Source organism: Chiloscyllium punctatum, chromosome 15 (genome assembly GCF_047496795.1).
Source record: "Chiloscyllium punctatum isolate Juve2018m chromosome 15, sChiPun1.3, whole genome shotgun sequence".
Taxonomy (NCBI): Eukaryota; Metazoa; Chordata; class Chondrichthyes; order Orectolobiformes; family Hemiscylliidae; genus Chiloscyllium; species Chiloscyllium punctatum.
In genome coordinates, this window is record NC_092753.1 from 79593943 (window position 1) to 79616980 (window position 23038).

Genomic DNA, 23038 nt, shown 5'->3' on the forward strand with positions numbered 1-23038 from the left:
TTAAATCTATTCATTTTTGGTGTAAGAATGGCACTACATGAGCTTCAACTGGATAAACAAGCAAAGTCTATGAATGTAATAATTGTGCTTGTTTTAGATACATTTATTAAAATGTAGAAAATATAGAAAACTCACAATAATGAAATTTTGTGAAATACCAATATTTGGCTGTATGAGTGATATTAGTTAACTTCTGGAAATCCTTCGTTGCCAAAACAAATGAGATTTTGGATGCAGTTAACACGTCATATGGTGGAAATTTTCCAGTTTCTGATATCTTATATACATCAATACCAGAGCAGCTATAGACCAAAACAAAAACTTATGGAGACAAGTTTCCTACAGATTTGTGCTCTTGTTGTGCATTGTTAAAAATCACACAACACCAGGTTATAGTCCAACAGGTTTAATTAGAAGCACTAGCTTTCGAAGCGCCGCTCCTTCATCAGGTGGTTATGGAGTATTGCATTGTAAGTCCAGAGCAATAACATAATGACACATTTAGATAGCTCCTATTAATTTAAAAAAGATCTCAAGAAGCTCCATACAACTGTAATCTGGCAAAAAGATAAAGTATCTAAAGGCATAACCAAAAGTTGGTCAAAGAAGCTCTTAAGTGAAGAGACACAGATTGAAGGGTAAAGGTGTGAGCCCAAAAGGCTAAGATTGTTTAATAAGTAAGACTGGAACCAAGCAAATGCAGTTGTACCAAGGTAGAAAATGAATGAGCACTTTTATGAAAAATAGCTGGGCTGAGTGCTGCAAACAGGTCAAGGAAGATAAAGGAAAGTAGTTACATTCATTGAGTATGTCATAAATGACATATTTCATCCATTTTAACCTGATTGAACAGCTTTTAGTAAAAATAAACCATATTACCATTGATACAAATGACAATGCAAACACATTTAATAATAATTACTCCAATTTCATATTGATAAAGGTTTTGTAAATGTATCTTACATAATCATAAATATTTATGGTGCAGAAGGAGGCTATTCTGTCCATTGTATTTATACTAGGCAATATATCTATTTAAAAGTAATTATCAATCCACCTCTTGCTTTATAGTTTTATAAAATACTGCACTTCCAGTGCATATTCAAGTAGTTATTAAACATGATGGTTTCTGCCTCAATACCCTTTCATACAGCGAGTTCCAGACCTCCCCATGTGATGGGTGAAAATAGTTCTCAAGTCCCTTGTAATTCTAGTTACTTTAAATCTAAGCTCCTTCATCACTGGCAGCTGCATGAAAGGAAATAGTTTCTTTCTACATACTTTGTCCGAGCTCATCATAATTTTATACATCACAATCAAATCATCTCTAACCTCCTCTGCTCCAAAGAAAACACCATTTCTGAAGTTTCCTCATGGCTAAAATTATCCTTACTTAGCATTAATTAATCTCCTTCTTATAGACTCTAGTATATACATCTTATATATAATGCATTGACTAATTAGATCAGGCCTAACTAGTATTTAAAATGTTCACGGATAACTCCCTGTCGTAATATTCAGTACCTCAGCTAATAAAGGAGAATATTCTCTAACAGCTTCTTATTTACCTTGTCTATTTGTCCTGCGTACTCAAGGGATCTGCAGGTCTGCACTCCAAGGCATTTTTGTTCCTCTATACCTTACATTATCTTACAACTTACTGAGTATTCTCTTGTTTGTTGGTCCTTCCCAAATACATTATATATCATTTCACCAGAATAAATTTATTTTCTGCCCACTTGACCAATCCATTGATTTTGTTTTTGCAATTTGCAGACTTCCCCCTCACTGTTGACGATATGACAATTTTTTGGATCATCTGCAAACTTCTTTATCATATTCTCTATGCCTCATATTTAGAGATTTCCTCATCAATCTGTTCAGTTGAACCCATACTTCCTGGCCCAGAGGTAGAGAGTAGTCATTGCTTAACTTGTACATAATTCTTTTCAAATATCTTAAATCTGTTATAAGTAGGCCACCTTAAAACATCTCTGTTGCACAAGTACATATTCATGAGTTAAACATTAACAATGAAAGCTAATAATATTCATGTCTACTTTGCACCACCAGTGGGTGGGGTTTTTTATGGATAATTAACAAACTGCCATCTTCTTAACAGAGTGATTCTTATCTTGTCAGAGGTTCAATATCACCAAGTGGACATGTACTATACCTTTACAATGAGCAGAACATTAGACAAGCTGCAGCAAAGATAATTTTCTACACACACTAAAATAGGCAATTGGATACATCATCTAGTGTTTCCGTCGATGTAAGATAGTTTCTAACCAAACTGAAACTTGATTCACTGATCCTTTCCTTTGTGTGTATCTAGTGCATGTATACCTTTAGAACCAGAAATTCAGTTTCAATTTTTTTTGTCTCTTACTTCCACTGCACATGATATAATATATAGATAACTCTATGAATACTATCAAAACAACTTTTTAAATTAGCTTAATAGAAGCTGCACTTGCATAGTGTCAAATAACTTTCCCTCGGTTAAAACAAATTTCATATATTCTCATACCTATTCTGTCCATACCAAACACAAATCTCAAAAGACCCAGATCAGATTTGCTACACAGTTGAAAATGCAAAACTTGGGATAGCCAATGGTGTAAAACATAATACCTATCAAACTACCAATATATTCAGACCAAACCCAGTTGATTAATAGATGGAAAGTAGTCTCATCAATCAACATCAGCAATAACTTATATTTAAATTGTGCCTTAAAGAATTTCAAAATATTTCAAGGTGCTTCATAACAGCATTATAAACCAAAATTTGACAACAAAAACATCAGGAGATTTTGCCACACAAAGGTTTGAAACAACAGCTAAGAATTTTAGTTATTGTACTTTGTGCAAATATTTTGTTTCCTGTGATAGGAAAAAACAACAGTAAGCAGATTTCCAATATATTTTTATTCATAATTTTCACAAGATGTTTAAAGGCCGGTCCTACCTTCTTTCAAACTTATCAATTTCTGTTTAAAGACAAACTGCAATGCATTTTCATACATGATGATACTTCCCCCTGGTGGTTAAGGATGTGAACATGAATGTGAGTTGCACTTAAAGCAAATATTTTGTCTTTAATGAAATTATAGAATAATTATTGAGGTAAACCCTCAGGATTGAGGATGACTTGTTTCAGCATTTCTGGGATTCATTGGTTCTGAGATGGTTGACAAGTCTGATGCATGATCTGCCACTCTGTAAATGGGGCTGGTGGTACTGTCAGACAGGTGACTTGTTTGAGAGCTGTGCATGCTCTCCAAAGCCCTAAATTCATCTCTGTGTATTCCTGATAAGTGAAATGCCTTCTCCATTTCGCTCTGTTGCAAGCTAAGGATCACATCAGTTATCAGGGAGTTTCACCTTTGAGATACCTTTGAAGTGATGTTTTGAGGACATCCCTGAGGTTTTCCACTATCCCTCTGTGAGTGTCCTGCCAAGATCTGGCTCTAGGTAGAACAATTGCTGCAGGAGTCTGGTGTCAAGCATATAAATTACATTTCCCAACAGTAAACATATAAACAAGAGTAGCCCATTCCAACCTGCTCAACCATTCAATAAGATCATGGTTGATATGATTTTAATCTCAACTCTACATTCCTACATATTTCTAATAATCTTTCATCCTTTGGTAATCAAGAATTTATCTCTTAAGTTGTTGGTCAGTTCACCGAGCCAGTTGATTTTCCTGCAAACGTTTTGTTGCCCAACTGGGTGACATCTTCAATGCTGTCTTGCCTCAGGATGAAGCGCTGGTGTTGTTAACTGCCCAGAATTTATATGGTTCTGTCTGTCAAAGTGGGTGGTTCTATTTCTGGTTTTAATGCTGTAGTGGTCTGTAGATGGGGTCTATTTCAACAAGTTTGTTTATGGAATCAGTGGATGAATACCAGGCCTCCAGGAATTCCTGAGTTTGTCTTTGTTTTGCATGTCCCAGTATTATAACATTTGTCCCAGTTGAATTGGTGTCCTTCATTGTCATTCACACTTTGCCAGCTGCTACCAAGACAGATTACCCACAACATGCAGAACAAAAAAGTGATATACAAAATGTAGCAACTGCGAGAAACATCACATTGGATAAATGAACTTACCACTAGAATACATGAACATCACTTGCAACAAAACGACACGACCAGTTCTCCCTCATATCAATCCATATTAACAATGAAGGACTCCAATTAAACTGGAACAATGTTACGATACTGGGACATGCAAAACAAAGACAAACTCAGGAATTCCTGGAGGCCTGGTATTCATCCATTGGTTCCATAAACAAACATGTTGAAAAAGACCTCATCTACAGACCACTAAAGCACAAAACCAAAAATAGAACCATCCACCTTGACAGACAGAACCGTATAAATTCTGGGCAGATCACAATAACAGCGCTTTATCTGGAGTCTACACAGCACTGAAGATGTCACCCAGTCGGGAGATGAAATGTTTGCAGAAAAACCAACCACAGTTCAGTGAACCAAATCAACAACCTCAACCACAACCCGAGCTACAGATCTTCACAGAAACCTTATCTATCTCTGCCTTAGTAATATTAAAGATTCTACATCCACTGACTTTTGAGGAAGGTAATTCAAAACACTCATAACCTCCTCCCACTAAAAGTGTTTCCTCACTGCTGTTTACTTGTGCAGCCCTTTAGGTTTAAACTGTAAGCCGTTGTTCTAAACTTTACCATGGAGCTAACATTCTTTCAACATTCACCCAGGCAAGTCCCCTCAAGATCTTGTATGTTTCAAATAAGTGACCTGTACCCCTTCAAAATTCCGGAGGATGCAGGATTAGCCTATATAGCCTTTCCTCATAAGTCAAACCAAACATTCCCTGAACTGTTTTCAATGCATTAAAATTCTTTCCAAAGTAGGGTGTCGTGTACAGTATACAATACTCCAGATGCATTTCACTAGTGATCTGAAGCATAACTCCCTCCTATTGCATTAAATTCCCCTTGAAATAAAACATAACATTCTATTAGCTTTCCTGATCACGTGTTATATATGCACACTGACAATGTGATTCATGTATTATAACATCCAGATCTCTTCAGATATTGCACTTTTTATTCTTTCTGTAAAAATGAACAATTTCACGCGTTACCACATCGTATACCATTTGCCAATATTTGCCCATTCACTTAACCTATCCATATCACTTTGTAGGTTCTTTATATCCTCTTGACAACTCAGTAAATTTAGCTATCATTACCTTTGATCTCTTCATACAAATCATTTATATAAAATTGTAAAAGATTCAGGCCCAGTCACTAACCCCTGTGGCATGCCACTTGTGACTGCCTACCAGCCTGAAAAAGATCTATTCATTCCTACTCTCTGCTTCCTTTTAGCCAATCATTTGATGCCAATGTTATCCCACACCTCAAGCTCGTTTTTGGTAATAACCTTTGATGCGGCACCTTGTCAAATGCCTGCAGGAAATCCATACGCAATAAATTCACTGGTTATCCTTTGAACAAGTAACTTGTGTTGTAGACAAAGAACTCCAACGAATTAGTCAAACTTGATTTCCTTTTGACAAAACATTGTTTGCTCTGCCTGATTAACTTGAAATTAACTATTATAACATGTTTAATAACAATCTTCTAACATTTTGACTGTGACAGATACTAAGCTAACTAGGCTGTAATTTCCTTCTTTCTGCCTCCCTTTCGTTAATAAAGGAGCTACATTAGCTATCTTCCAATCTAGAGGCACGTTCCCTGAATCTAACGAGTTTTGGAAAGTTAAAACTAATGCATCAACTATCTCACTAGCTCCTTATTTTAAGATTCTACAATCAAATCCATGAGGATCTGGGGCCTTGACAACTTGCAGTTCTAACAATTTACTCAGTACTACTTCCCTAGTGATTATAATTTTCTTGAGATCCTCCCTTTCAACTCCTGATTTGCAGCTATTTCTGGATCATTACTTTAAATTTTCTCTAGTGAAGACTAATGACAAACATCGATTCAATTCATATGTCATCACTTTATCCTCCATTACTAATTCCCAAGACTCATTTTCTATTGGGCAAACACTTACTTTGTTAAGTCTTCTTTCTTAAATATCTTAAGAAATGTGTCCTTTTTAGGTTTTTGGAGAACTTTGTCATTCTCTAACCTTTCCTACCTTAACCTTTTACTAAAATTTATTGATTTTTTAAAAATATTTTGGCCTATCTTCTGACATACCACCTATCTTTGCACAATTATATGTCTTTTCTTTGTGTTTAAGATCATCTTTAACGTTTTTAGTTAACCATGGAAATGTAGTTTTATCGTTAAAACTTTTCTTTATTTTCTATCCTGCACTTTCTGGACAATCACCTTAAATGTTTTTCATTGCAACTCTATTGCCCTATCCTTTTAGCAAAATTGCCAGTTCAATGGTTAGGTTTGCTTCATGCTCTCATAACTGTGCTTGTTTAAATTCAAAGTCTTAGACCCACATGTCTTTCTCTTAACTATAATGTAAAATTCAGTCATGTTATAGTCAATGCTCCCAGAGATGCCTTCACTATGAGTCAGGAATTAACCCTATCTAGTGGGTTAAAATCAGTTCTATTATAACATGTTGTTCTAAGAAACTGCCCTGAAAACAGTCAATGAATTCCTCATCTTAAATTACTTTTCCCCATCTGATTTTTCCACTCTACATGTAAATTAATCGTTCATGATAATTGCTGTACCCTTTGGACAAGCTCCCATTATTTCTTCTTTGATATGCTGACCGACATGTGCTTACTGTTATGGGGCCTGAACACGATTGACCTGTTGTCTTTAACATTCTTCATCTCTAACCAAACTGATTTTATAACCTGGTTTCCTGAATTTAGGTCATCTCTCTCTAATGTGCTCATCTGTCTTTAATAACACAGAAATTCTTCCATCCCGGAATGGCTTCCTACTCTTCCTAAATGTGGCACACTTGTGATTGGAATGACATCGATCTGGTGGATCTCAGTGAATAGGAGTTCCCTTATTGGGGCTGTTGATGAACTGGCACTGGGGATGCGTTCAAAGTGAGGCAACAAGTGGCTGATCAGTCTGTAGAATTGATAAGAGGTCTTTTGCCTGCCAACAACAATACGACTGGTGCCCAGGTAGTTGAACAGCTTGAGAGTGTGAAACACATGGCCAGCAGCCTTTGGACCTCTGAAAGGAGTGATGTTGTCTCTCTCTCTCTCAGAAGTAAAAACTATTGGAGAACGAGAATCCAGAGAAAGTATATTCCTGATGGGGTGAAAGGAAAGGCTGGTAGGTATAGGGAATGCTGGATGACTAAAGAAATTGAGGGTTTGATTAAGAAAAAGAAGAAAGCTTATGTCAAGTAAAGACAGGATAGTTAGAGTGAATCCTCAGAAGAGTATAAAGGAAGGAGTATATTTAAGAGGAAATCAGGAGGGCAAAAAGGGGACATGAGATAGCTTTGGCAAATAGAATTAAGGAGAATCCAAAGGGTTTTTACAAATACATTAAGGACAAAAGGGTAACTAGGGAGAGAATAGGGCCCCTCAAAGATCAGCAAGGTGGCCTTTGTGTGGAGCTGCAGAAAATGGGGGAGATACTAAACGAGTATTTTGGATCAGTATTTACTGTGAAAAAGGATATGGAAGATCCAAACTGTAGGGAAATAGATGGTGACACCTTGCAAAATGTCCATATTACAGAGGAGGAAGTGCTGGATGCCTTGAAACACATAAACATGGATAAATCCCCAGGACCTGATCAGGTGTACTCTTAAACTCTGTGGGAAGCTAGAGAAGTGATTGCTAGGCCTCTTGCTGAGATATTTGTATCATTGATAGTCACAGGTGAGGTGCCGGAAGACTGGAGGTTGGCTAATGTGGTGCCACTGTTTAAGAAGGGTGGTAAGGACAAGCCAGGGAACTATCGACCAGTGAACCTGATGTCGGTGGTGGGCAAGTTGTTGGAGGGAATCCCGAGAGACAGGATGTACATATATTTGGAAAGGCAAAGACTGATTAGGGGTAGTCAGTATATCTCACGAACTTGATTGAGTTTTTTTGAACAAGTAACAAAGAGGATTGATGAGGGCAGAGCGGTAGATGTGATCTATATGGACTTCAGTAAGGCGTTCAACAAGGTTCCCCATGGGCGACCGATTAGCAAGGTTAGATCTCATGGAATACAGGGAGAACTAGCCACTTGGATACAGAACTGGCTCAAAGGTAGAAGACAGGGGTTGGTGGTGGAGGGTTGTTTTTCAGACTGGAGGCCTGTAACCAGTGGAGTGCCACAAGGATTGGTGCTCTGAGTCCTCTACTTTTCGTCATTTACATAAATGATTCGGATGCGAGCATAAGAGGTACAGTTAGTAAGTTTGCATATGACACCAACATTGGAGGTATAGTGGACAGTGAAGAGGGTGACCTTAGATTACAACAGGATCTGGACCAGATTATCCAATGGGCTGGGAAGTGGCAGATGGAGTTTAATTCAGATAAATGCGAGGTGCTGCATTTTGGAAAAGCAAATCTTAGCAGGACTTATACACTTAATGGTAAAGTCCTAGGGAGTGTTGCTGAACAAAGAGACCTTGGAGTGCAGGTAGATATGATGGGGAGGAAAGCATTTAGTATACTTTTCTATATTGGTCAGAGTATAGAGTACAGGAATTGTGAGGTCATGTTGCGGCTGTACAGGACATTGATTAGGCCACTATTGGAATATTGCATGCAATTCTGGTCTCCTTCCTATCGGAAAGATGTTGTGAAACTTGAAAGGGTTCAGAAAAGATTTACAAGGATATTGCCAGGGTTGGAGGATTTGAGCTATAGGAAGAGGTTGAACAGGCTGGGGCTATTTTCCCTGGAGTGTCGGAGGCTGAAGGGTGACCTTATAGAGGTTTACAAATTATAAGGGGCATGGATAGGGTAAACAGGCAAAGTCTTTTCCTTGGGGTCGGGGAGTCCAGAACTAGAGGGCATAGGTTTCAGGTGAAGTGGAAAGATACAAAAGAGACCTAAGGGGCAACGTTTTCACGCAGAGGGTGGTACGAGTATGGAATGAGCTGCCAGAGGAAGTGGTGGAGGCTGGTACAATTGCAACATTTAAGAGGCATTTGGATAGATATATGAATAGGAAGGGTTTGGAGGGATATCGGCAGGGTGCTGGCAGGTGAGACTAGATTAGGTTGGGATATCTGGTTCGGCATGGATGGATTGGACCAAAGGGTCTGTTTCCATGCTGTACATCTCTATGACTACTTAAAGCCTAAGGAAAGACAATTTATTTTCCCACAGTTGCTGTAAGCTGTGACTTTTAAGCAGCGACAAAGAGACTTTGCAATTTGTAAATCAGTTGCTCAGTGTCTCCTGCAAGAACCTGGAAAATAGAGGTCGACAAATAGTAAGGCCTGACTCTCAGTGAACCCTGTGTACAATGCCTTATTGAACTGCTTTGCTGGTTTTTCCTTCTACCCATAACACCACTTTTTTTTGTCTGTGTGTGTGTCCCTGAGTGTAATTTTATAACAGGGTTAGGGTTTTAACTCAGTTATATGTGAACAGGTCATAGATTCTAGCCACAGTTAAGCAAATATTTATTTGCAATAATAGTAATTCTTTTTAAGTAGAGAAACCTGGTCCGTGCGTGGTGTTAATCTGGGTCTAAAAACAGGAATTTCAGGAATTTTGCAAACTTTAATAAAACTTTAAACTTCATGACAACTCCAAGAATGATGGGGCTTTATTTCCAGCATGGTACCCCAATGAGGCAATACAGTGAAAGTTGACTCATAATCTGTATGACTATGACTTACATGAAGCTCATTGAAAGGTTTGTTGAAGGAGAAACATGTTTCACAGAGGAGTTCAGAGGAACTGCAGAAGCAGGTTGTAGGCTTTGCTTTCAGGAACTTGCTATTCCATGTTAGAACCCCTGTAATTTCTTTGAGATAGATATTGGGGCTCCACCTAAATTTAAAAATGATTTTGAGCTTAAAAATGTTGGAGACCAAAGCTTTACATGAACAAGGGTGACTGCAATGATGGAAACTATTGCCAAGAATCATCGGAAAAGTATTTGCTCATGTTACCCTCATCAGATTGCAGTTCTGAATATGTCAATACAAATTGCAGATTAGTTTCAAATTGATATGATCTTCTCATCTAGCAATTGCAAGAGAAATGCTGTGAATAAAGGACAACACTATCAGCTATCTTGTTAAGGCATTTGATCATGCGAGCACAGGAAGTCTACTTAAGCTACTGAATAAAACTGAAGCTGCTCAATATGGTCATTTCTTTCCATGACAACATGATTGGTAAGATCAGTTGTAACAGGGCAAAATTTAAATCCTTTGAGATCCACAGTGGGGTCAAACAGGTTTGTGTTTGAGCATCAAAATGTTTTGGCATATTTTTCCCTTTGCTGACATGATATGCCTTCAGGTCATTGAAAGACAGTCTTTATTTACATGACAGAACAGGTGGAAAGCTGCTCAGCCTTGGTATAAGAGATCCAAGACAAAAGTGCATTGAGACCTCATCTGAAATTTGCTTTATGTTGGAGATGCTGTACTAAGACTTAGTATAGAGCAACATTTGCAGGAGCAAACGAAAAGACTCTTTCATGCCTGTAGAGAGTTTTGTTTGATTGTTAACATTGGGATGGCAAATTTCTTGGTCCAGGATATTACCAGACCACTATCTATCAGCATTGACAATTTCACGCTGGAAGGTGTTGACAGTTTCACATACCGAGACTCCACAATGAACAGCAATATCATTTGATACTGAAATGAACACAGGCACCACAAAACCTGCAGGTGTTGTGTTCAAACTGAATAAGTGTGTGTAGAACAGTAGCAGACAAACTGCAAACTAGCCAAGCCTACATTCTCAGCACACTGTGGACCTGGACAACATATGCTAGGCAGGAGAAAAGGATGATCATTCCCTCCAGGAAACTCTAGTCCATTCCACAACCACCAACACCACCCCTCTCCAGGCCACCTTCCTGTGTAACTGCAGAAGATGCAACCCCTGCCCATTCACGTGAAGCAAAGTTTCACCTGCAGCTTGCATATTGTATTCACTGCCCCCAATGTGGCCTACTCTACACTGAAGAAACCAAACCCAGACTGAGTGACAGCTTTGCGGAAGACCTCCAATCTGTGCGGAAGCAGGATGCCGACCTTCCTTTAGCCGGTCATTTTAATACATTGTCCTGCTCACATCCCCACGTCTGTCCTCGGCATGCTGCAATGTTCCAGTGAAACATAGCACAAACTGGAGGAACACCATCTCATCTTTAGCCAAGGCACTTTACAGCCTTCTCAGCTTAAAATATATTGAGTTCAACACCTTTAAATTATGAACCATTTCTTTCTTTTAGCTTATCAGGACTGGTCCTCCCCCTTCCCCCATCCCAATTACTGTCCTTTCAAGTTTGGCAGATGACACATCATTGTTTTGCCATATCCATATTCTGGTCACTTAATGTAAACTACTAACATCTTTTCTCCATCACCAACCCCACTTCAGCTCTGATGAAGAGTTATCGATACTCAAAAAATTAGCTTGCTCTCTCTCCATTGATGCTGCCTGACTTGCTCTGATCTCCAGCACTTACTGTTTTCTGTACAGATTCCAGCATATACAGTAATTTGTTTCTACTGTTTCCACCTTTGCTGTCTCAGATATCTTTGGAATCTCTTGGCTGGTCAAGGTCACCAATGCTAAATTTATTTAGCTATTGATTGCTGCGTTGCCTTAGTCACATTCATCAGATATATGACAGTTGTATACTTAAAGCGTTCTAGAATGAATTAGTCACTGCGTTGCAACTCCTGACATCCAGACACCCACAAGTAAGAGAGATGTGAAAATGAAGCAAACATTGACACTGAGAACTGTGAAATAGTCTTTGATAGCCATGACCTCTAAAGCTGATTGATTGGAAGGACATTGGAAGAAGCAGGCTGAAACTTAAAGTTCAGCAGGCCACAATGACAGTCCAGACAAAGGGAGGTCAGCATATTGTGTAGATTCTCAGCCCATTGTCTTCTTCGTAGTAAATGCAGAAGGGACTCCCATGCTATAGTGGAGCTCCTGGGTCACGCTAAGTGATGCTTAAAGTGTTGACCACCACTGAGGAAACCAGTGTCTTTGACACAGATAGATGCCACCAGAGATGGGAACTTTAGCTTGGGAGAGGAACCTAAGATTGGAGTGACTTTTGTGCCACTGGATTTGGAGGATCTCGAATATGCACTGCTTCTGGTACAGCCATTGTGTTTTGTGGTGTCTGCTATTGATAGGCAATGGTCTAGTGATATTATCGCTAAACTATTAATTCAGAAACTCAACAAATGTTCTGTGAGTGGATTAGTGGTGCTGGAAGAGCACAGCAGTTCAGGCAGCAGCCAAGTAGCTTCGAAATCAGGAATAAAGGCAGTGAGCCTGAAGCGTGGAGAGATAAGCTAGAGGAGGGTGGGGGTGGGGAGAAAGTAGCATAGAGTACAATGGGGGAGTGGAGGAGGGGATGAAGGTGATAGGTCAAGGAGGAGAGGGTGGAGTGGATAGGTGGAAAAGAAGATAGGCAGGTAGGACAAGTCCGGACAAGTCATGGGTACAGTTACTGAGCTGGAAGTTTAGAACTCGGGTGAGGTGGGGGAAGGGGAAATGAGGAAACTGTTGAAGTCCACATTGATGCGCTGGGGTTGAAGTGTTCCAAGGCGGAAGATGAGGCGTTCTTCCTCCAGGCGTCTGGTGGTGAGGGAGCGGCAGTGTAGGAGGCCCAGGACCTCCATGTCCTCGGCAGAGTGGGAGGGGGAGTTGAAATGTTGGGCCGCGGGGCGGTGTGGTTGATTGGTGCGGGAGTCCCGGAGATGTTTCCTAAAGCGCTCTACTAGGAGGCGCCCAGTCTCCCCAATGTAGAGGAGACCGCATCGGGAGCAACGGATACAATAAATGATATTAGTGGATGTGCAAGTAAAACTTTGATGGATGTGGAAGGCTCCTTTAGGGCCTTGGATAGAGGTGAGGGAGGTGGTGTGGGCTCAGGTTTTACAGTTCCTGCGGTGGCAGGGGAAAGTGCCAGGATGGGAGGGTGGGTAGTTTGGGGGTGTGGACCTGACCAGGTAGTCGCGGAGGGAACGGTCTTTGCGGAAGGCGGAAAGGGGTGGGGAGGGAAATATATCCCTGGTAGTGGGGTCTGTTTGGAGGTGGCGGAAATGTCGACGGATGATTTGGTTTATGCGACGGTTGGTAGGGTGGAAGGTGAGTACCAGGGGCGTTCTGTCCTTGTTACGGTTGGAGGGGTTGGGTCTGAGGGCGGAGGTGTGGGATGTTGACGAGATGCGTTGGAGGGCATCTTTAACCACATGGGAAGGGAAATTGCGGTCTCTGAAGAAGGAGGCCATCTGGTGTGTTCTGTGGTGGAACTGGTCCTCCTGGGGTCTGTGAGGGGCATGTCAGCAGAATGCAGGTGAGTGGCGCTGGTGGGGGTGGAAGTGGTGGTGACCACGGCAGTAAGGGTGGCGGAATCCTCTTGCAAGGATGCCTGCCTTGAAGAAATTTTCCTCCTCTCTCTACAAGAATCTCAGGGAGTCCCTCTCCCACTGCAACTCCCAGGTCATTTCCTCTCCCCTGAAGCTCTTCAACCATGTCGTGAAACAAACTCGCTACCACAGCCACATTCGCTTCCTCAGTGCCTGCCTCCGTAACCAACTCATCCCACATGGACTCCGGACCACCTTTAAACCAGCAGAGTTTGGACCCGAACAGGACAAACAGTACAGACTACAGATTCAAAGACACCAGCAACAGTTCTCCTTCAAGATCCTCCGCTCCACGCTTGCAGCAATGCGCCAGCACCTAACCTCTCTGCAGTCATCCCTGCCTCAGCTGAAGGCCACACTCTCTCAGAATTGCAAAGGACCCACTCTGTACTACATCCTCAGGAGAATTCATACTCTCAACAAGCAGTATTTCAATTCCATCTCAAACATCAAAAACTAAGTACAAAACGTTTATCCAGCGCTCTTCAAACATTCCAGAAGATTCCCCTGGCCTCGGAACCTATTCCACCATTAGCCATGTGGCTGATGCAGCTACCACCCCCACGCTGATTGATGATGTCACTTCCGCCCCCATCATGGCCACTCCCACAACCACTTACACCCCTCACAATTCCTCATGCATCACACCTGACATCACTTCTGCCCTTCACATCATCGCTGATGCCACATGCTCAGTGACTTCCGCCACCCCTACTGCCGTGGTCACCACCACTTCCACCCCCACCAGTGCCACTCACCTGCATTCTGCTGACATGCCCCTCACAAACCCCACTGTCACTATCCCCACCCCCAGAACGCCAAGGGGAACACTACCCCTGCTCATGACTCCACCCCCATTCCCCCCACCATCACACCCACTCCAGTTACAGGTTCCGCCCCCACTCCCAGCTCTACACCCACACCAGATCCCAGTTCCCAGTCCTGCCGAGTTTTCACCATCCCCCCAGACCTCCCCGTCACTGAGGATGAACAATCAGTCCTCAGCAAAGGACTCACCGTCATCCCCCTCCATCCACGCAATGAAATTAATACACGCCGTGATGTCGAACAATTCTTCCGTCGCTTCCGCCTCCAATCTTACTTTCACAATCAGGACTCCCGCCCACCTTCCGAGGACCCCTTCGCCCACCTCCAACACACTGCATCCACCTGGACACCCCGCGCTGGCCTATTAACTGCCCTCGACCTCTTCACTTCTAACTGCCACCAGGACATTAACGCCTCAACCTGTCTACCTCCCTCCCCCACTCCAACCTCTCACCTTTACAATGCGCAGCCCTCCAATCCCTCTGCTCCAATCCCAAACTCACCATCAAGCCAGCGGATAAAGGGGGCGCAGTGGTAGTCTGGCGCACTGACCTCTACACCGCTGAAGCCAAATGTCAACTTGAGGACACCTCTTCCTACTGCCCCCTCGACCATGACCCCACCCCCCATCACCAAACCATCATCTCCCAGACCATACAGAACCACATCACCTCAGGAGATCTCCCACCCACAGCTTCCAACCTCATAGTCTGGGAACCCTGCACTGCCCGGTTCTACCTTCTTCCCAAGATCCACAAGCCTGACCACCCTTGCCGACCCATTGTCTCAGCATGCTCCTGCCCCACTGAACTCACCTCTACCCACCTCGACACTGTCCTATCCCCCCTAGTCCAGGAACTCCCCACATACGTTCGAGACACCACCCACGCCCTCCACCTCCTCCAAGACGTCCGTTTCACTGGCCCCCAACGCCTCATCTTCACCATGGATATCCAATCCCTCTACACCTCCATCCGCCATGACCAGGGCCTCCAAGCCCTCTGTTTTTTCCTCTCCAGACGTCCCCAACAGTACCCTTCCACCGACACTCTCATTCGTTTGGCCGAACTGGTCCTCACCCTTAACAATTTCTCCTTTGAATCCTCCTACTTCCTCCAGACCAAAGGGGTAGCCATGGCACACGTATGGGCCCCAGCTATGCCTGTCTCTATGTTGGCTATGTAGAGCAGTTGATTTTCCGTAAGTACACTGGCACCACTCCCCACCTCTTCCTCCGCGACATTGATGACTGCATTGGCGCCACCTCGTGCTCCCGCGAGGAGGTTGAGCAATTCATCAACTTCACCAACACATTTCACCCTGACCTTAAATTTACCTGGACCATCTCTGACACCTCCCTCCCCTTCCTGGACCTCTCCATCTCCATTAATGACGACCGACTTGACACTGACATATTTTTACAAACCCACCGACTCCCACACCTCTTCCCACCCTAACTCTTGCAAAAATGCCATCCCGTATTCCCAATTCCTCCACCTCCGCCGAATCTGCTCCCAGGAGGACCAGTTCCACTACAGAACACACCAGATGGCCTCCTTCTTCGGAGACCGCAATTTCCCTTCCCACGTGGTTAAAGATGCCCTCCAACGCATCTCGTCTACATCCCGCACCTCCGCCCTCAGACCCAACCCCTCCAACCGTAATAAGGACAGAACGCCCCTGGTGCTCACCTTCCACCCTACCAACCTACGGATAAACCAAATCATCCGCCGACATTTCCGCCACCTCCAAACAGACCCCACCACCAGGGATATATTTCCCTCCCCACCCCTTTCCGCCTTCCGCTAAGACTGTTCCCTCCGCGACTACCTGGTCAGGTCCACGCCCCGAAACTACCCACCCTCCAATCCTGGCAGTTTCCCCTGCCACCGCAGGAACTGTAAAACCTGCGCCCACACTTCCTCCCTCACCTCTATCCAAGGCCCTAAAGGAGCCTTCCACATTCAAAGTTTTACTTGCACATCCACTAATATCATTTATTGTATCCGTTGCTCCCAATGTGGTCTCCTCTACATTGGGGAGACTGGGCGCCTCCTAGCAGAGCGCTTTAGGGAACATCTCCGGGACACCCGCACCAATCAACCACACCACCCCGTGGCCCAACATTTCAACTCCCCCTCCCACTCTGCCGAGGACATGGAGTTCCTGGGCCTCCTTCACCACCGCTCCCTCACCACCAGACGCCTGGAGGAAGAATGCCTCATCTTCCGCCTTGGAACACTTCAACCCCAGGGCATCAATGTAGACTTCAACAGTTTCCTCATTTCCCCTTCCCCCACCTCACCCTAGTTCTAAACTTTCAGTTCAGTAACTGTCCCCATGACTTGTCTGGACTTGTCCTACCTGCCTATCTCCTTTTCCACCTATCCACTCCACCCTCTCCTCCTTGACCTATCACCTTCATCCCCTCCCCCACTCACCCATTGTACTCTATGCTACTTTCTCCCCACCCCCACCCTCCTCTAGCTTATCTCTTCACGCTTCAGGCTCACTGCCTTTACTCCTGATGAAGGGCTTTTGCCCGAAACGTTGATTTCGAAGCGACTTGGATGCTGCCTGAACTGCTGTGCTCTTCCAGCACCACTAATCCAGAATCTGGTGTCCAGCATCTGCAGTCATTGTTTTTACCTCAAATGTTCTGGGAGCCCAGGTTCAAATCTTGCCATGGCAGATGGGGAAAATTGAATTAAATTTTAAAAAATCTGGACATAAAAATCTATTGATGACTATTACACCCTCCAAGACCAACCATGCTGGTACTGAGGAATGGAAATGAGGACATTCAATTTGAACACAGAGTCTCAAGTGAAAAGTTCTTCAAAATATTCTCTCCAGCATGCACCGGCTACTTCCCTATTCTTTATGAGCTCCCATTCATGTTTGGATTTCACCAGGGTAGGTCTTTGACAAATTGGGGCATTAGTGGTCTTGAGAACATTGAAGGGACCACAAATTCTCGGACAAGCCAAACAAAGACACGCACAAGAATTCCTAGAAGCATGGCATTCCAACCGGAACTCTATCAACAAACACCGAGTTCGACCCCATCTACCACCCCCTGAGGAAAAGAACAGGAAGTGCCTTCACCACAGGAAATGACATCACCAACCCAAAGAAACCCAAATGTATAAATAAAAAGCAGACTCATCAGCAGTTTTTGGATTTCCTGTGTTCTGCCATTCATTTTTTTAAATTATGCCATGAGTTTTAAGCTCTAATACTGCCTTAAGCAATTGAAGGACTGTTGAATTCATTTAGTCCATTTGGTCCATGCTGGTTATTCAAACTAGCAGTTTACGTAGTCCAACTCCTCCAGTCTTTCTTTCACCAGATGTTTATCAAAACAATCATTGAATTTGTCAGAATCAAACTTAAATGCAGTGAATATTCCTTTGTTCTTTCATATTGCTTGATAGATATCCTTACCTAAGGAAAATCTATTGACCTCAAATTATACAAAATATATTTTGTTTGGAAAATGTTTAGTTTCCATATTGTACTTTTTAAGTTTAACCATGACTTTCTGCAACATCCTTCAGTGTTATATCTCGTTCTGCATACTCTTGGTCATTGAACTTCAGCGACTGCAGCTTCCAGGATCTGTGCTCTTTCATATATACAGTCTTATGCAGTCACTTACCTTTTCAGTTGTCCTTCACTGTCTTTTTTCAGAAAGTACTTATTGTCCCCTGGGTCTCTAAACTGGTTCTGTGTTGCAATATATTGTTTTTGACCACTTCCTGTTAATCAACTGTCATTTTACCCATCATAACGTTTGTCCAGTTTACTGTGGACAGACTGTCGTATCGGTTTGAAGTCAGATTTACTTATATCCAGAATCTTAGTAACTTTTAAAAGGGTGAAACACAAAATGTAAGTTGAATTAAAATATATTGGAATGCTATTAAATAAATGTTCAGTAATCTGGTTCATTAGTTAATGCAAAACTGAACGAAGCAAATCCCCAAAGGTGACAAACAGGTGGATGAAGGTAAAGCGGTTGATGTGGTGTATCTGGATTTCAGTAAAGCGTGTGATAAGGTTCCACACTGAGCTATTGCAAAAAATACAGAGTTTCGGGATTGAAGGTTATTTAGCGATTTGGATCAGAAATTGGCTAGCTGAAAGAAGACAGAGGGTGGTGGTTGATGGAAAATGTTCATCCTGGAGCTCAATTACCAGTGGTGTGCCACAAAGATCTGTTTTGAGACCACTGCTGTTTATCATTTTTATAAATAATCTGGACGTGGGCATAGAAGGATGGGTTAATTAATTTTTGGATGACACTAAGATAGGCAGAGTTGTGGATAATGCCAAATGATGTTGTGGGTTACAGAGGGATATAGATAAGATGCAGAATTGGCAAATGGAGTTTAATGCAGAAAAGTGTGAGGTAGTTCACTTTGGAAGAAGTAACAGGAATGCAGAGTACTGGGCTAATGACAAAATTGTTGGCAGTGTAGTTGAATAGACAGATCTCGGTGTCCAGTTGCATAAATCCCTTAAAGTTGCCACCCAGGTTAATAGCTTTGTTAAGACGGCATATGGTATGTTGGCGTTTATTGGTAGGGGTATTGAGTTTCGGAGCCACGAGGTCATGCTTTAGCTGTACAAGACACTGGTAAGGCCACACCTGGAGTACTGTGTACAGTTATGGTCAATGCATTATAGGAAGGATGTGGAAGCTTTGGAAAGAGTTCACAGATTTCCTAGGATGTTGCATGGTATGGAAGGAAGGTCTTATGAGGAAAGACTGAGGAAACTGAGGCTGTTTCATTGGAGAGAAGAAGGTTGAGAGGTGACTTAATCAAGATGTATAAGATAATCAGGGGGTTAGATAGGATGGACAGTGAGAGCCTTTTTCCTCAGATGCTGAAGGCTAACACGATGGGGCATAGCTTTAAATTAAAGGGTAATAGATTTAGGACAGATATTGGGGTAGTTTCTTCACTCAGAGAGGAGTAGGGGCTAAGAACGGCCTGCCTGCAACAGTAGTAGACTCACCGACGTTAAGGACATTTAAATGGGCATTGAACATACATATGGATAATAACGGAAGGGTGTAGGTTAGATGGGCATCAGATTAATTTCATAGGTTGGTGTAACATCGAGGGCCGAAGGGCCTGTACTGCGCTGTAACGTTGTATGTTCTCTAAGAAACTGCTGCAGAAATCTAACAAGAAATATACTACATACTATGAGATATTGTATATGATGTCACAAGCACTTTACACTTACTCATTCATAACTCCTTTACTAACCCATGCACAAGCAAACACCACATCCCTGTTTCTTTCATTCATAACTCCCTACTATAACATGGTTTCATTCATTTGTTCATAAAACTGCAGTTTTGTTACACATTTTATTATTGTAAGATAGACTAAAATTAAAACATTACTTCCAAACCCATTCCTGCTTCTTCCCACCTTTGACCCTTATCAGACATATTTCAACATCAAAATGACACTCTGAATAGGTGTCAGTATTATAAACGATACCATCCCCATCAAGTCTCCACAAAACCTTATAATACTAATCAGTCCTTACCAACCATCTCTCAGACCTGAAAAGATTACACAACACCAAATAGTTTCCTCAATTAGTTTGCACCTTTTAACTGGGCACCAATTCCTTTAAGAAACTGTCAAAAGCAGTCCTTATGTGAAATCACATGAATGAATCAAACTCACACCAGCTAGTAAAAAAATCTCACAATCCAGCTGCAGCAATCAATTTAATATCCTTTATTCTTTTATTAAGTACAGATATAACTTCTAACTTATTTAAAGTATATAGGCCTCGTATTTTTACTAACATTTACTAACTTAAAAGGCAAAAGGACTGACACGTTTTAATTATGCATGCAAACCAGACACTCCCAATTCCATCAGAAGTAACAGCCTCCATTTAACAGATATTTAACCCATCTCCTATCTCAAAGCTTTGTGTACTTTAGATTAAACAATGTAACATTATAGTGATGGAACTTTAATGTATGTAAGAATTGGGGTGGGGTAAGTCCAGAACTGGACATAGATTTAGGATGAGATGGAAAACTTTTAGAAGGGACCTAAGGGGCAAATGTTTCACGCAAAGATTGGTACATGTATGGAATGAGCTGCTGGAGGCTGATACAAATACAACATTTAAAAGGCATCTGGATAATTATGTGAAAAGGAAGGGTTTAGAGGAATATGGGCCAAGTGCTGGCAAATGAGACTATATCAATTTAAGTTGGCATGGATGAGTTGGACCAAAGGCTCTGATGCTATACATCTCTATGACTCTAATTATGTATAAAGGGACTACTATAAGAACCATATTTCGGGAATCTATTGCCTCCTCAAATTTATGCAATTGTAGTTGCTGAAGAGGCTATTTTTGCCACTCACCAATTTCGGTCATTATTTGAACATGTTTCAACAATACCCTAGCCAACGTAACCTAATATATATGAAAGTTAAAGTACAGCATTAGAAGTACTAATTGTACTTTCTATTTCTGTACTTATGAAACTTACCCCACCACAACAGCTCACAGACTTAGTTGAGAGTAATCTTGGCTCAAAGGCAGTATATGTGTATTTAACTCTGTTCCAGGCTTGAAAATCAAATTTAGGAAGCTAGATTGCACTTCCCTGTAATACTACAAAGTGTTGCACTGATATTTCATTGTTAGTTGTGAAATTTTGTGTAAATATGTTACCATATTATCTTATTTCTGATAAGTAACTTCATTGGCTATGGAGTGTTGTTTGTGAAAGGTTCTATATAAAAGCAAGTTTTAAGTTTGAGGTTGTCAATGTTTTGAAATGCAGTAAGAGGTGTTGCAAAGTGTGATGGTGAGATCATACTTCAAGTATTAGACATGATGGAAGATAATATTGAAAAGATGGCTGATCTAGATTAGATTCCCTACAGTGTGGAAACAGGCCCTTTGACCCAACAAGTCCACACCGACACTCCAAAGAGTAACTCACCCAAACCCATTTCCCTCTGACTAATGCACCTAACACGATGGGCAATTTATCATAGCCAATCCACCTAACCTGCACATCTTTGAACTGAGAGGGGAACCAGAGCACCTGGAGGAAATCCACGCAGACACGGGGAGAATGTGCAAACTCCAAGCAGACAGTCGCCAGAGGCTGGAATTGAATCCGGGTCCCTGGCGGTGTGAGGCAGCAGTGTTAACTACTGAGCCACTGTGCCGCCCTAGGGGATCCCAACCCCTTCCACGTGAATTACTGATTACTGTGGACTTGATTCAATCTAGTCTACCGTATTCACTGCTCACAATGTTATGACCTGTACGCCAGAGACCAAACACACAATGATCACTTTGCAAAACAGCTGCATTGAGTCTGCAACCATGACTGTGACCTCAGTCACTTGTCACTTTTGTACATCATCTTCCTCTCATGCTTGCATTTATCTTTAGCCTGTTGCAGTGTCACGCTGAAGCCCAACAGAAGCTAGATGATTAGCATCACATTTTCTCCTTAGGTACTACACAACTGTCTAGACTTGGCATTGGGTGCAACAAGTTCAGGCAATGAACTCTATACTCCATTTTATTTCTCCAACTCCCTCGTGTCAGGTTTTCTTGTTTTGTTTTGTTTTCAGCAGAACTGACTTGTGTTCTGCTGTTAGGTCTAGAACAGGTGTTACCTCCCTTTCCTATTGCCATTACCTTGCTCTTTCCCTTTTTTTTGCAACGTGTAATCTCTAATCTAGCTCAACCTTTCCATGGATTTGCTGTTTTTCTCTTCTCTACCAAAATTGTTTTTCCGTTTGTATTTTAGCGGGAGTTTTTGCGGGCGAGAAAGAATGAGAAAGAGGAAATAAGCTGAAGTACAGGAAATTGTACAGGTTCAGTCGAGGGGCCTTACTAACGTTGAGGGGAAACTTCAGTTTGAAGAAACTAAGAATTAGACTTCTTACACGATGGGAAAAAGCATAAGTCAGATATTTCTATAAATGCAAATTACATTTTACCAGCAACCATTAACTTCCACATGAAATTTTTCCTAACTATAATTACCGACCATTTTCAAAAAAATGCACCTCCTCCCTTTAATGCTGATTACAAAACCTGTGTTCTAGAAAATTCTCCCCTTCCGAACTATCGACTTCCTCCCAGATATAAAATCCGTTTCTATGGAAATAAGGAAAGAACCGGGTTGTTCCTCGCGAGAATCGATCGCCGCTTTACCCTGCATGGACGCCGGGAGTTGCAGTCCTCACCCCACTGAGCTCGGCCCTCCGTGCGCATGTTCCCTGCAATCGCCTACATATCCCTAGATGCAACAACCACGCATGTGCAGAGAGTCTTCCTTTGGTGGTGACAAGGCCTTGGGTTGACCTACGTTTGGAGGAAGAAGATGGCGGTGGCCACTCAGTTTGGACTCAAGGTGATGGAGAGAGAATTTAGTTCAGTTCATTGGCACAAATTGTTAAATGTTCGGTTGCTTCTAATGTTTCATTGTAGTCTCCCTAGATTTAATTTAGTAAATCTGCTTGCTAGATGCTGGTAACCAATTTAAACGTTCGTAATTGACAGGATCATTCATGGTTTCGATTTTTATAAAGTTAAGATTTTTCTGCTACGCATTAA

At 42.1% G+C, this 23038-nt stretch overlaps 1 protein-coding gene across 2 annotated transcripts in view; it reads left to right on the forward strand.

Annotated features, from left to right (window-relative positions):
• The window catches only part of atp5po (ATP synthase peripheral stalk subunit OSCP), a 48239-nt gene that overhangs the window by 2862 nt on the left and 22339 nt on the right, over positions 1-23038 (forward strand). The window contains exon 1 of one of the 2 annotated variants that reach the window (XM_072585570.1): positions 22666-22835. The exons of the other annotated variant lie outside the window; for it this stretch is intronic. Within the exon in view, the coding sequence (XP_072441671.1) occupies positions 22806-22835 (30 nt within the window). The 5' untranslated portion in view covers positions 22666-22805. Of the gene's footprint in view, positions 1-22665; positions 22836-23038 lie in introns of those variants that run through there. 2 annotated transcript variants of the gene reach the window in all.